The 15745-nt window shown below is 37.9% G+C and overlaps 1 protein-coding gene across 1 annotated transcript; it reads right to left on the bottom strand.

The window, feature by feature from the left end:
• Positions 1-862: 862 nt before the first annotated feature.
• LOC127948407 (deoxynucleoside triphosphate triphosphohydrolase SAMHD1-like) lies at positions 863-15382 on the bottom strand. The gene is made up of 15 exons (XM_052544841.1): positions 15295-15382; positions 14634-14728; positions 12319-12479; positions 11983-12098; positions 11436-11507; positions 11207-11238; positions 10971-11114; positions 10790-10890; positions 10349-10457; positions 6335-6426; positions 6062-6174; positions 5734-5870; positions 5557-5649; positions 5377-5481; positions 863-1027 (listed from the first exon to the last, which is right to left on the bottom strand). The coding sequence occupies exons 1-15, from the start codon at positions 15380-15382 to the stop codon at positions 863-865; spliced, it is 1623 nt and encodes a 540-aa protein (XP_052400801.1).
• Positions 15383-15745: the final 363 nt, after the last annotated feature.

Raw genomic sequence — 15745 nt, 5'->3', positions numbered from 1 at the left:
TACATTATTGTTGCTCATCTATGCTCCGCCTTTCTGAATCATGCCGATTTTAACAAAACTCGTGTTTTGTAAAGAAAGGTGTGCTCTGATTGGCCAGCTATCCAGTGTGTTGTAATTGGCTGATTCCTCAAGTGTGTGACGGAAATGTTACGTCCCTTACCATACTGTGATGCCGTGTCCCATTGTTCTGACAAGAACTCCATGATGAGACAAAACCAATAAAACCTATTACAAACAAGGCATTTGCTGCATCACGTGGAGACATGATTACTGATTTTAATGACTTATACTTTCTTTTTACGCATTGTGTTGTGTATTGTGCTGCGTAAATAAAACCATGTCTGCATTTGTGATCAGAGAAACGACAAACAGCAAGCACTACTCTACACTGCTCAAAACATACAGGCTGTGAGCAAGTCCTTGTAACACTCCCAAGAGAATTGAACAATTGAAATCGCATCATATGACCCCTTTAAAAAAATAATAAGATATATTATAATATAAATTATAAATTTACATCCCTAAAATATGAAAACCATTACATGTAAATAACGTATTGCTGCTCCCTTTTGCAAATAAATATGCAACACAGATAAATTAAAACTTTTTTTATTAATTCCACATTCATCAGTCCTACACAATCTTAAAACTCATAAATCAACACACGCACAAAAAAAAAAAATTCTGCCACCAGAATTTCAAAAAAATTTCTTTTTAATTTTGATTACATTTTTGCATTATTAAATAACTATAAACCATTACCTTAAAACTGATTTTAACTGAACGTGCAGATGATTTCTTGGAGTAAACCAATTTTGTGTTACAGTCACAGAAAATATTTATATGTCAATTATTCAGCTGCCTATTTGACTCCAAAATTGGAGCCACACCACATTTGGAAGCACTTTTCTGCCTCCTCCACCTTCTTCTTCTCTTCCTTCTTATCTTCAGCTGCCTGATCATCAGATGGTTTGTAGTAAACTCTGACCATCTCTTCATTAAACCTATTTGGCAGGAAACTGGAGAGCTGAAAATAAGACACATAACACAACCAGTTTTCAAAAATATTTTATACAAAGTTCAAGTCTGTGTGCAATTAGTTATTTATTATTTATTTGCTTGTTTGTTTATTAATTATTTAATTGTTTATTTGTTTATTCATTTACTTATTTATTTGGATGTTTCAATCCAAAGTTGTGAATATCGCAAAATTTGAATATTGCATAAAACAAAATCGCCACTTCCTTATAGACTGGTGCCTAACACGTCAAATAAAAGACTAATTCACTGCAGAAGTAGAAGCTAATGTTTTTTAATCTATTTTATTTAAATAAATTACTTGCTCCCCAGAGCAGCAATAACTGCTGTCATGTTAAAATGCTTTTTGGAGGTGGACGACTGCTGTTTGAGAACGCAGTCATTCTTTGAGGCCATTATGCTGAATCACTTTGTCGAATACTTTGGCTCAGGCATTTCAGAATAACCAAAACAACATTTAATTTCATATTCTGTAAATATGTTTCCATGATAGTTTATGTATGTGTACTTATTTATATGTATTTTTTTTAATGTTTGTTTTATATTTAGAATTTAATTGCCATTTCCATCCAGCCTTATTTTTTCTTTTTTTATGTGATATTTTAAAATGTGCATAAAAACCAGTGGATGGAAACATAGCTGATCACACTCATTTGGAAAAATACATAGAGGTGCAATTGGTGATTGTCTTAAGAATTTTTTTTTTTTTTTTTTTTTTTTTGCTATACATTGGTCTGGGAACGAAGAAACCCTTGGGAAGAAACACTTATTCAACATTGATTTTTGTTTCAGAAAGTGGCATAAATGTATAATTCATAATCATTTTTACCTGGAGATTCAACCAGATAACAAAATATGTCTGGAAACGACATTTGGTTGGGTCATTGACCCAGTTTTTAATTAAATAAGGGCAATCATAAGCTATTGCAGTTCATTTTGCAATGTATCATTGCCAGTCAGTAGGCGTCAATGACTCGCAATACAATTTTTTTTTCATTCAAATACATGATGTTCGCGGTGTTTTCCCCCACGCCGACTCCACCCTCCCCACGCCAGACCATGGCCCAAACTATGACTAGATCCTGACTGTATGTATGCTGGATGAAATTTTCGTCACAACACTCGGTCCGAGAATTTTGTTTGGCTTGGCTACCTGCGTGCCAACAAATGTATTTGCATGTCTCTGTGCACCGATACGCGCAGACACGGTACATCATCAGCCCGTTCACATACGATGTGCAGACAGAGCGAGAATGGCAAGAATGGTATAACTGCAGCCTGGAGATTTCCAAATAGGGGCGGGATCTCCAAAACAGGGTGGGAGCTCCAAAATAGGGTGTGGCTTTCTCCCATTGAGAGACAGGTGCACGACACGCATGCACAGTTTTTCCCCAAATCCACTTCACTGCAAACTCCACCCCACAACTGATTCTGAAGTTTTTACTGGTTGTGTCAATTAAAGTGTTTCCTAAACTATGCAACAAAAAATGCTAATCCCTAATCCTACCTTATTTAACAGAATTTGAATACAAAAAACGACCAGTTTGGACTACATCCCTCTAGTTCCTGCAGTAATGACGTCACTACAACAGTTTTTTGACTAACCTCCGCCCACATGAATACAAAAAAAGGGGGGCGTGGTCTTGTTGCACTCTAATGGAGAACAGGAAGAGTTGCGTTTGTGTTTGTCGCCATGCCATGTCGTCGAAACGCTGTTATTTTCATCTCGGAGTCCAATCATCTTTGTTTGGGCTTCCCAGGGACGCTGTACTTGGAGAATGGTTACAATTTATGTTTAACTCAGTTCCGAAAATTATAATCCACATGTAAAACTATGTGTAAAACTATTTTGCTGAGGACAGCTTGCTGAGGACAGTTTCCTCAATCTCAATCAGTTTAATGCCAGATTCGCACAAATCGCATTCGGTATACAGATAGGTGAATTTTGTGAAAAATACGGGTTTTTTTATTTAATACTGTCCACGCGAAACATGAACACATGTTATATTGCACACTGTAAACACAATCAAAGCTTCAAAAAAGTGCGAAAAACAGGACCTTTAACCAGTGAAACTGACTGAATGGCGGGATTGGCGCTGAATAGTGTGGTAAAGAAAGTTGCGGTTCAGGAGATAAACAGTCAATAAGATTAAGCAATATGAGACTCACCGGACAATGGCACCTTTTTAGTTACACCCAGCATCACTACCCCCTCCTAGCCTGCGAATTTCGTGTTCCGGGATGGCCCCGTTGATTGAAATCAAACGATCGAGTAAAATCTTTCCCCTCCGCTGGGACGGCTTCTGAGTGATTCCTGTTTACATCATGAAGCAGAGGTTCAGACTTGGGTCCAAACACCACTGGCCACAAGCTTTGGCCTCTGCTCTCATGGAGAATGTTTATTTATATAGCAGATTTTATTTTAGATGAACTAAAAACAATCTTTAATTTATAAAGTTTTATTTGAAATATAAGTCAGTAACAATTGGCTGAAGCCACAGCCAATGGTGAAAGTCTTTGCGAAAGGAGACCCCGCCCCGTTTTGGAGATTTTGTCCAATTTTGGAGTTCACGCCCCATTTTGGAGATCTCTGGTTTGCAGTTATTCCCACTTGAGAATGGCAGACAAACATCAAAAACCTGATCTTCCTTCCTGGTATTGTAGTAGAGGAGACCGGGTATAGTTGTAACACTGGGAGAGCTGTAACACTACCAATTCTATGAATCGTGGATATGCTAGTCATGTGACAGTTTCAATTTCCTCAGGCTTCCGTACGATCCCACATGGAGGTTTTCCTGTCTGTGTTGCTATCTCTCCTGAAGCTACAGCAGAAAATATAATTCTGATGTAAGATAGTAAAAAATGGAATCTGCCATGTCACCTTGAACAGATCTTGGCAGAAATATAAAACTATGAGTATTTACAACATTCCAGACATTGTTAGGATTGCCCCGCCTACAGCCGCAACAAAGAAAAACATACAGACGGGCTTCCATTGTACAGGCAAATGGCCTTTCAATTGTAACATTTTTCAGGACTGTGACTTTGCGCCTTCACAAGTCACAACTTGTCCTTATCCATCTGGGTCTCTTTAACAGAGCTCCTCTCCATCTAACCCTTTTATTTAAGTATATTTATTAATGTTTTTAGAAGTGTGAAAAATAATTTGCTCTGCACCTCAGGAAGATATATGTGCTCAGAGACACGGACATGTAAAGTCATCTTTTAGCTCAAGGTGAGTGCCTAAACGGTCAAATACACGAAAAATATTTTTAAAATGCTGCATCATGATTATTCACGTATACCTTTGTCAGTCATGAAATAACTGAACATAAAGAGTTGAGTATATAGAATGAAAATATGCGTGTAATGGTAAACTGGATCTGTGCGGCTCTTAATGTGACAGTGGGCTATTTTCCTGTTGCGACAGTGTGCTTTATGTAACGGAGGCCAGCGAGTAGTGCTGTGCAGGTAAACCTCACTCCCCGATCTCAAGAGACGCACTAGCGACAGACGCTAGTGGCTGTAGCCATTTAGCCTCCTTGTTAGTGCGTCCGCCTCCCATGACAGAAGACCCGGGTTTGAGCCCCGCTCGGAGCGAGTGCGAGGAGCGTCAGAGAGGACCCGGGTGAGAGGGGTTACATTTATAATCAAACAAAAAAAGACAAATTCAAAATCACACACTGCTCTTGAGTGAAGGGTTTTTGTAGCTTTAAGAAACAAAAAAGTGTATTTCTTACAGTGAAAACTATGCTGTTTTATTTGACATTTGATTATTAATTTATGTAGTAGCCAAGGCTGTAAACTGCTTGAAACTTGCATAAAAACAACTAAATAATAATAATAATAAATAGCACAGTTTGTTTCATTTGTATCTATTTATTCTACTGTATTTGCCCTTTGTTTTTTTATTACTGACAGTTTAATTATTTTCAATAATTTTGAATAAATCACTCATATAAATTTTTGTTCATATGACCCCCTCATAACTGTGTTAAATAACCGTGATTACAATATTGACCAAATTAATCGCTATTTAGATTTTTGCCATAATCGAGCAGCCCCATATTATATACACATATATATTTCCCCCAGGGAAAGTGGCGCCACATATAGAGTGCAAGTCTATGGGAAACACTGTGATGTATTGTTGTAATGTTTCTCTGGTCATCAGGTCTAAGGGTGTGTTCATGCACTCAGGGGACGTGGCTTTGGGCAGCGATTGCAGGGAGGGTGCGATGATGGATTTTAGTGCTATCAGGCTAAAGTTAGCATTTTCTGAAATCTCCTACTGCACCCTTAAATATTCTGAAATAAAACAGTTAAAGTGTCGAGTACCTGATAATCTTTAATGGGAGAGGCTTCGTTGGGTTTCCTCTTGCTGTAGAAAAAGACCTTTTCAATGGGGTTTTTGTCCTTCATTCCATGATCCAGATCAACCACCTGAGTAAAAAGAGATGAAATAGCTAGTTTGTGAAGATATAAAGGCAGATGTGGATTGTTTGAAACATAACTTACATAAACTGGTAAATCTTCAGCGTTCAGAGAAACAGTCAGGTCTGTAGGTCTGTACTGCTCTAATGCTGTTTTCCATGTTTTCATCAGCTCTTCCTGAAATTTCAGATTCGAGAGGGCTTGTCAGTTCTAGAGGGTTAATCAAAGTGTAAGCCAGTGTGCTTTTCACTTCTGTCTAACCTTTGACATGCTGTTCTCAGTCAGTCGAGCTTCTCCAACAAACTTTGGCAGTTTTCTTCTGATGATCTTGTTTAAGATGTCTCTGGATTTCTTCAAATTATCAGAAGTGGAGGACGATATCTGCTCAAAGATCTCATCTGACAAAAGAACAGAAGAGTCATTATTATCATCAATAAAAATTTGTTATTTCCTGTATGGTATGTCCTGAGACACATTACCACAAGTCTATAATAGAGGAAATGTGTTTATCTTGGTATAATAGGGCACAAATTACTTCTTTAATTTATATATATTTGTGTGTATGTGTGTGTTTTGTGTTTTTGCTGACCTGTGAGTTTGCTGTAGTCCTCTGCTGTCTTTATGGCTTCAGAAATCTTCAGCATATCTTCAGGTTTTCCTTCATGAAGATCACGATCAGCTTGTACAAGTGCTTCTGCAAACCTAACACAGGAAAAAATACATCTGAGTTAGTGTTTGAAACATGTATAAGGTGTGCAGTCAGTTACCTAATTTGTGTAATATTCTGGAAGGAAAAATTAGAAATGCAAGATTTTTAAATCAGAAGCACAGATATCACCACTGTCCAGACAGCAAAACTCACATGTCTTCAATGATGTTGCAGATTTTGTGCTGATAGGCCTGGCGATGGAGAGTGTATCGAGTGCGAAACATGTCATAAACATTATCAGCCTCCTGTTAGACACACAAACATCATAGTGTGAGAAATGTTTTTTGTCTATATAGAAATTCTCAAGGGCCTCAAGGGTTATTCTGGAGCTCACTGACTCATGACATGGACAGAAACAATAGAAACATGGTATCACAGGTTTAGAAAAGCAGGAGGATATGTAATTAACTTAAACATACTTTAATTTAAAGTCTTCATTTGAAAGTCATATTAGTATGTCTGACATGATATATAACTATAACATATTCTGTATATATTAATAGAGCTTCTGCTAGGGCTGGACAATTAATCAAATTTCTAATCGCAATTACAATTCCCTCAATGCTGCGGAGAAAAATAGTTGAGCAATATTAGAAAGGAGTTTCTCAGAGAAAATGTAAAATAGTGTAAAGTTATCATCATCTACAGTAAATAATATCATCCAAAGATTCAGAGAATTTGGAACAATCTCTGTGCGTAAGGGTCAAGGCCGGAAAACATTGTCGGTGAAAAAAATCCACCGTGCCATTCGCCATTGCCCGCTATAACTCTATAGGTCAAAAAAGAAGCCATATCTAAACATGATCCAGAAGCGCAGCCATTTTCTCTGGGCCTATGCTCATTTTGTCAAGGTAGCCGCTGTCTCATCCTAGTCTTGTGTGTTTGTGTGTGTGTGGGCGTCTCGTTACGCTGATTGTTTTATTTGGGCATTACCTCTGATCATCAGTGATCAGTAGCAGCTGCATGTAATTTCCCCAGCCTATTTAATTGCCTTGTCTTTTGTATCATCTTAGATCTTTGTTGAGTTTGAGTTTGTTGTGTCAAGCTGTACCTTTTCCAGTCTCATTGTGGATTCTACACCTGACTCATCACTCACCACTCCGGGGAATTCTTCACTGTCGTCACTCATCTCAACTGGATTGCCCATTGAAGTCCCTGTGCCACCACTCTCCTGCTGGTTGCGACAGGAAGACCTTTGCTGTAATCTCAATAAAGAGTCATTTTACTTGCGACTTTCATCCGCTTATGTTTCACGTAACAGAACGATCTTACCATCAGTATGGATGCAGCAAGTTCCACTTCACTGAGTTCATCAACCACAGTATTGCTTGTATGGATCAGCAGCAGGAGAGTATCTCCACCACGGGGCACGCTGTGCAAGCGCTTTAAACGCAGGTGTCCGAGCTCTCCCAAAAGTTCCAACTCCTGAGTAATCCCACTGCGCCCCCCCCCACACCATTGGACCCGAGTAACCAACCTGAACCGTGCCTGCCCATTCATCAGAGCTATGCTGGTGAGCCCGATTTTTGCAGAGCCTTTCTCATGCAATGTTCTATGGACTTTTCCCTACATCCCAGGACCTTTGAGAGAGAAGAGTCCAAGGTGGTGTTTGTACTCCCCCTTCTCACTGGTCAGGCGGCGCTATGGGGGACGGCGGTGTGGGAAACCAAGGACCCAAGCTGCACCTTGTTCCAGGCACTCACCACCAAGATGAAGAGGGTCCTCGACTGTGTGGTAACAGGCAAGGATGCTGCCAGACTCCTTGCAGATCTAAGACAAGGTGATCATATGGTAGCTGACTACTCCATCGAGTTCAGGACGTTGGCGGCAGAGTGCAGATGGAACGAAGAGGTGCAGTAGGATATGTTCTTGCATGGGTTGGTTGACCGTATCCAAAGGGAAATGTACATCTTGGACCTCCCCCAGAGTCTCAACAGACTTGTCAACCTGGTGTTGCATGTATATCCTAGTCCCTCCCGATGGACATGATTTCCGACAGAGGACCCCAATTTGTGTCCAAATTTTGGCAGGAGTTTTGTAAGTTACTGGGTGTGACTGTCAGTCTATCTTCGGGGTTCCATCCCCAAAGCAATGGCCAAACCGAGAGAGCCAACCAAGATTTGGAGAGAGTGTTGCAATGTTTGATATCCAAGAATCCTTCCTCTTGGATTTAGCAACTCTCTATGGTTGAGTATGCTCATAACTCGTTACCAGTGTCATCCACAGGCCTTTCTTCGTTTGAATGTAGCTTAAGTTACCAGCCACCTATTTTTTCCAGTCTGAAATCCGATGTCGGGGTCCTCTCTGCCCATGCCTTCATCCAGAGGTGCCGCCACACTTGGAGTAGAGCCTGTGAGACTCTTCTTCAGGTGGGGGAGCACACCAAGGCCCAGACCGATCGCCACCGGTCGAAGCCTCCCATATAAGTTGTGGGTCAAAAAGTGTGGCTTTCTACCAAAACCATTCGGTTCTGCTCCATATCTAACAAGTTAGCTCCAAAATGTATTGGCCTTTTTTTCTGTCCTACTCAAACTTCTTCCAACGTACAGGAAGATTCATCTCGCCTTCCATGTATCAAAGATTAAACCCATGTTTCATTCACACAAGGAACCGACATATTCGGTGAACCATATTCCGTACTCGAGATGGAGGGGACGTGGATTCAAGTACTTGGTGGACTGAGAAGGTTACGGTCCGGAGGAGAGAAGATGGGTACCTGCTAGGGACATCCTGGATCACTCCCTTATCAATGATTACAATCGACAGGTAGGATAGTCTGTGAACGCCAGTAGGCGTTCCTATGGGGGAGGGTACTGTCAATTTTCATCTGATTATCTTTCACGTAACATATTTAAAATGGACTGTGGCAAAGTGGAAAACTGTTCTGCGGTCAGACAAATCAAAATTTGAGGTTATTTTTGGAATACTGGGACACCATGTCATCCGGACTAAAGAGGACAAGGACAACCCAAGTTGTTATCAGCGCTCAGTTCAGAAGCCTGCATCTCTGATGGTATGGGGTTGCATGAGTGTGTGTAGCATGGGCAGCTTACACATCTGGAAAGGCACCATCAATGCTGAAAGGTATATCCAAGTTCTAGATCCACATATGCTCCCATACAGACATTGTCCCTCTAAGGGAAGACCTTACATTTTCCAACATGACAATGCCAGACAATGCCAGACATACTGCATCAATTACAACATGATGGCTGCGTAGAAGAAGGATCCAGGAACTGAAATGACCAGCCTGCAGTCCAGATCTTTCACCCATAGAAAAAAAATTAGCACATCATGAAGAGGAAGATGTGACAAAGAAGAACTAAGGCAGATGAGCAACTAGAAGCCTGTATTAGACCAGAATGGGACAACATTCCTATTCCTAAACTGCAGCAACTTGTCTTCTCGGTCCACAGACGTTTGCAGACTGTTATAAAAAGAAGAGGGGATGCCACACAGTGGTAAACATGGCCTCGTCCCAACTTTTTTGGAATGTGTAGCTCTCATGTAAACCAAAATGAGCCAATATTTGGCATGACATTTCAAAATGTCTCACTTTCAACATTTGATATGTTATCTATATTCTATTGTGAATAAAATATAAATTTATGAGATTTGTAAATTATTCCATTCTGTTTTTACTCACAAATTCTACAGTTTCCCAACTTTTTTGGAATCAGGTTAGTACTTAATCGGAAATTAATCGGTCAAAGCGGCAATTAATCTTTCAAAGTACACTTAATGTTTTTCTGCTTAAGATGCATTTTTTTCTTTCTACATGTTATCTTAAGGGTTTTTCCCATTATTTACAATTTAGTTTTAGTGTAACATTAGAATACCACTATAATATTACAATATTTTTATTTTTTATAATTTTAAGAAGAAACCAATTAGATTTATAGTTGACATTTTAGGCTTAATACTATAGCACTAAAAGTTTTTCAGTTAGAGTGTTTTCATATTGTTTATTTTCATGTAAAATTATGTCATGCATTTGCATCATTCAATGTAAATTGTGATAATTGTAATCGATAATCACAATTACTATTTCAAGGGAATTATCAACAAATATGATTTTTGTCATAATCGTGCAGCCCTACCGTTATATGCCATACACAGAGTGGGTGTGTTTGGTTTGAAATAATGTGTGATGATTGTATGAGGCACCTTGTCTCTGAAGCAGATGTGATTTCTTTTGTTCACTTCACAGACTCGTGCAAACTTCAGCAGACGTTGATGGTCAAAACTGTTTCGAATGCCCAGGTGATGACAGTCTCTGTCAAATAAGTATTCAATATGAAAACACAGTGGATGCATAAATAATAGGATCATCTTTATCACAGCTTGTAATAAGGTAAGACATGGTTAAAGTACAGCTGTGAATATGTACATTACTAAAATGATTACACCATAGTAGATATTTTCTCCGTTTTTTTTAGGCTCTTAAAGTGAGTAATGGTTTTATATTTGTCTGGCATTTGTGACGTCACATCTCAGAATAATCATTAGTGATTCAGCCAATCGGTATTGCCATTTACCTAGAGATCCAGAGACATTAGTCACATGACATCAACAGCCCTTGCATCTGTGCAAAATTCTAATATTTACCGTGCAAAATAGTCCCATTTGTCCACATCGATGCCATTCTGTTTATTTGCTACAATCTCATACAGGAAGGATTTGTCTTCATCTCTGCCCTCGTATCTCCACTGAACAGAAGAGCGGTTCAGACTTCATTCTACTGAACTGTCAATTTTATTAACACACCATAAAGAGTATCAGTCTGTACCTCTGAGGTTTTTGCCCCTTCGATTAACTCTTTAATGAAGGTGATGTCTCTATCATCCAGTCCATGTTCTTTCATCACATCTTCATTCTCAGCCTTCAGACTCCTCACAATGTCATCGAACATCTGGACTGACATCTGCTCATGCTGCAGTAAATACAGAAACATAGATGGCATCATGAATACATGTAATACACAACCAGTTGCTTTGGCTGCATGAGCAGTGTGTTTGCGCTTACCTTCCAGTTTTCAGGGATGTCATCATGCAGCCCTAAGAAAAAGAAGCAGCTCTCAGGTTGAAAGTCATATTGTACATTATATTTGATTTAAGTTTATTACAAACTTTTCCAGTAATATTTACAAGGTATACATTTACAGTAGTTCTACATGTCAAAATGTAACAATAATTTGAGAGGAAACTTGTCCACAGATTCTTCTGATTAGATGTCATGTCACACTACTGCTTACCTCTTAATTTTTTAATTTTTTTGGCTCCTGGAATAACCAGACCATCAAATACATGAGAAAACGGACCATGACCTTAAAAAAAGAAAAAGAAAAGAAAATGCATGTTTTGCAGTCTTATGTCTCTTTTTATGTCTTATGTGTCTTTAAGGCCATTTTGCACATGACCTCTAAAAGTGATAATCACCGTTTGAAACTTGCAGTATCTTCTTGTTTTTCAAATGTATACACTTAAACGGGATTCTAGTTTTGGGCCACTAAACTTTGTGTCCCTTTTGTTTCAAATATCACAAAACTATCAGTAATAACTATTACTGTACTTATCACTGTACTGTGTAGCTAAGGTCAACATAAATCTCTGCTGAAGTTTACGAAGGTTTGGGTGAAATGGACACCATTACAAATACAAAAATAGTATTAAATTAAATGTATTCTTAGTATTTATTAACTTTGGAACAACAATTTTGGAGAAAATAACAAAATGTTAAAAATAACAAGAGATGAAGATTCCAGTATAAATAGTTCATAAATAAGTATTAGCACTACTCACCCAAGTCGTGACACAGACCAGCGATCTGAACACACAGGAAATCCTGTTTGGTAATTTTGAGCTCTGGCTGATTGTTGTGAAGAACTTTTACCAGACGTCCTGCTAAATGTGCCACACTAAAACACAAACACAAACACACACACACACACACACACACACACACACACACACACACATCGAAAGCACCGAATCTTACAAAAAGATTAATAATGTTCTTTTTTTTTGCTTGCATGTCATTTGACTGTTATTCATCACATGGAAGAGCATGCCTTACCTTTTTTTATTATTATTATTTAATTTTTTATTTTGAATATGGTATTATTAATTCAGTCTCACCCAAGCGAGTGTTCAAAGCGATTGTGAGAAGCACCCGGATACACCAGATATGTTCCTCCCAGCTGTTTGATGTGTCTGAGTCTCTGAAACTGAGGAGTGTCAATGATCTTCACCAGCAGGGGGTGCAGCTCCATGTGTCCATGAATGGGGTCATTGAAGATCTACAGGGAAAAAAAAAGAAAAGAAAAATAAATCCCTGGTTTATCTCACTAAAATGAATTTGTGACTCAATGTACGAAGTTCTGAGGATATTCCCTGTTAGCTGGGTTTATGAGTCATTGAATCATTCGCTCAACTGATTTCCAATGATTCATTGGCTGACCTGGTTCATTCAGAAACAGAAATCTGCTCTAGTCAGTTTTTTTTTTAATCCTGCTTCTACAACACGTGTATTCCGCTTTTGAAATTGCTTTTGAATGAGAGCTTGCTGTTCAATTTTCACTTTCAATTTTGTAATCATGCTCACTCTGCGTAAAGGGAGCACATCTTACAAAATCAAATATTTGTCAATGAGTTTGTCAATGAGCTCAGGATCTGTTGAGCAGCAAATCCTTCAGCATGGTTTTGTCAGTCAACTCCTGTATGGAGCAGAGCGGAGGCTTTCAGTTTATAACTGTAGTGAACGTTTCCAAATTTAACTCAATTATTTTTATTTCAATAAAAAGCATATGACCAAACACATACACCCACTACTGTAGAAAACCGTAATTTGTTTAACTCCATTATTCTTGTAATACGCAAAATCTTTGAAGGCGGGATCCCTGCCCATTGCCACAAGATTTTAATCCAGGATCCCAATCCCGGTGCAGCCCCCAGCTCTGCTCTGAGTTCATTTATAAGTGTTTGTTTTGTTGTTGGAGCAAAACTTTCTTCACAAATAGTTCCTCCCATTGAAATGATTCCTCTTTATGTACACAAATTGAGGAAACTTTTAACACACTGACCAAAGGCGGACAAGTAGTGTTTATGAGCACTGCTTTGTTTATAGCTATCACCGGGAAAACCACTATAGTTGTGACGTTCCAAAAGTGCTTCTGCTGGCAGAGGAATGGGCATTTTCATTAATCCCATCTGCAGTTTTTGTTCAGAATAATGCTAGAATCCACCCACAACCCCATTTTATAATTTATATAATAATTTTTACTTCTGACTCATCCCTTTCTTAAAAAATGATTTAAAGGCTTGATTGTGAAGTTTATCATTTAAGAATTTATTTCGCTTCTGTGAAAACCCATATCTCGACTGTAAATCAAATGATTTTCTTGGTCTACAACATGAAAGTATTCCATTATAACACATACATAAAAATGTAGAAACATTGGACACAACTATTGGGCACCATTGTGCAGCACCAAGCATCACACAAAACACCTCAAGGTGGATCTAGATAAATGTGTGCAAATGTATTGGACCCATCACTTTAAAACCAAACAGTGAAATGAATCAAATTAAATTAGTTAATTGCACTCAAATAATAATGAAAGTTCATTGGACTTAATTTAAACAAGTTCTGTAAACTAAAAATTTTGCTGTAGTAAGGTGAACTTAAAATGATTGCGTTTTCAAGTTCCCAGCATGCTTTGCATCAGAAAACAAGGGAAATAAATAAATGTAGAAATTGAGTGTTATTTTGTGTGTTTTTTACAAGATTAACATAGAGGGACTTAAGTTTGTACTTGAATGTTGTGTTATGTCAGAACTTACAAAGGTTACTATTATGTTGTTTTTGTAGTGTTACCGTTGTGGTGAAGAGTAGAGCCTGTGGTTAGGTTGAGAATGGACAACAATAGACTAAGTTTGAGTTTATTTCCCACATTATATGAGTTGAAAAAAAGATAACATTTTAAGTGAAGTACTCTCTAATTATAAGTTGAGAAATATCAATATTTATAAGATGACTGAGCTAATTTAAGGCAACTGGAAATGAAATTTCTAATTTAATGTAAACTTAAGAGTTCTGTGAACTTATTAGGGTTTACAGTGTATAGTAACAGACACTTGAAAATATATATTTTATTGAACTAAAAATGTTTAAGTTAATTTGACTTCAAATTTTCAACTATTTTTTTGAGTTAAGTGAACTTTTGTGAATTGAGGTTTTACAGTGTAGATTTTGCCTGGTGCCCCCAAATCACTAAATATGCCCCTCACACTGACATAATGTGATGACTTGGCATTTCAGTTTAAAGATAACAAATAATTATCTACTAAATGAATACTGTTGACAACATAACTATAGACTGTTATGTTTCTGCATGGAAGTGAGAATAAAATGATACCATCATCATAATATTTTTTTTTTTTTTTTTTTTTACCTTCATTTGTTCTTTTGAGAAGTTTAAAGAGTATTTCTTCAGGATGTCCTGCAATTCATCCTTGATAATCCCCCATAACTGTTGTTTCTCAGGCTCTGAAAAGGCATAACATTTTAAATCCTCAGTATAATATATATATATATATATATATGCTGAATGCAATTGCTATGGTAAATCTCGGCTACACAGTACACGTAGCAAAGTTTACATATATATATATATATATATATATATATATATATATATATAATATGTACAGAATAATACATTAATAATACCACTAATATTCACTAATATAATATAACACATATATAAAATTGTCCCATACAAAATTTATGCTGAATTGATATTCAAGTAGTGTGACTAGTTTTAGGGATTTGAGTAGATGATGTTATGTTTATGTCTCTCTGACGTAGTTCCTGTGGGTGGATTTTCCTCTTGCAAAACAGTAGGCTGTCTTTCTACCTTGATAAATCTATCGGGTTTACTGTCTTTACAGAACAGGTTATGTGATGACAGGAGTTGAAAGACTGGATATAATGTGTTGCTTCATTTATCAGTAATCTAATTCCTTGAAGCCTATTTTGAAAACAGAAAATTACTCTCTGCGCAAATGAACCTTACGTTTACATCCACACACAACTCATCTGTCTTCCCTTACCTTCACTTGCTTCATAGGACTTTTTTAGATCCTGGAGACTTTTCCTGTAATCGGAGAGAGTTTTTCTGGTTGGTTCAGCTCGAGGCATCTTCTCTTTTATTTTATAATTGTTGGTTTTAAGAAAACTCGGGTGAAGCAATAAAGGTCTGTCTATCTGCTTAGAGATTTCACAGCTCCAGCAGCTCAACTTACTCGCAGGAATACACGTTCAGGAAAGTCTTGTCATTATGAGGGTGTGTCTCAGACCAGCCTGGTTTCATTGTTTAGATGATGGTGTTAGTGTGTTCCTGTGGCTCAGTGATAGAGCATTGTGATCTCAGTGCAAATGGCTGTGGGTTCAATACCCAGGGAACACATGTTAGGTAAAAATAATGTTAGCTTGGAACCACTGCAAGTCACTTTGATAAAAGTGTCTGCTCCATGCATAAATGTAAACAGCACGTGTGTGGAG

This window comes from Carassius gibelio, chromosome B1 (genome assembly GCF_023724105.1).
Source record: "Carassius gibelio isolate Cgi1373 ecotype wild population from Czech Republic chromosome B1, carGib1.2-hapl.c, whole genome shotgun sequence".
Taxonomy (NCBI): Eukaryota; Metazoa; Chordata; class Actinopteri; order Cypriniformes; family Cyprinidae; genus Carassius; species Carassius gibelio.
Note: the sequence above shows the minus strand (reverse complement) of the source record. Positions and strands in the feature narration are given on the sequence as shown.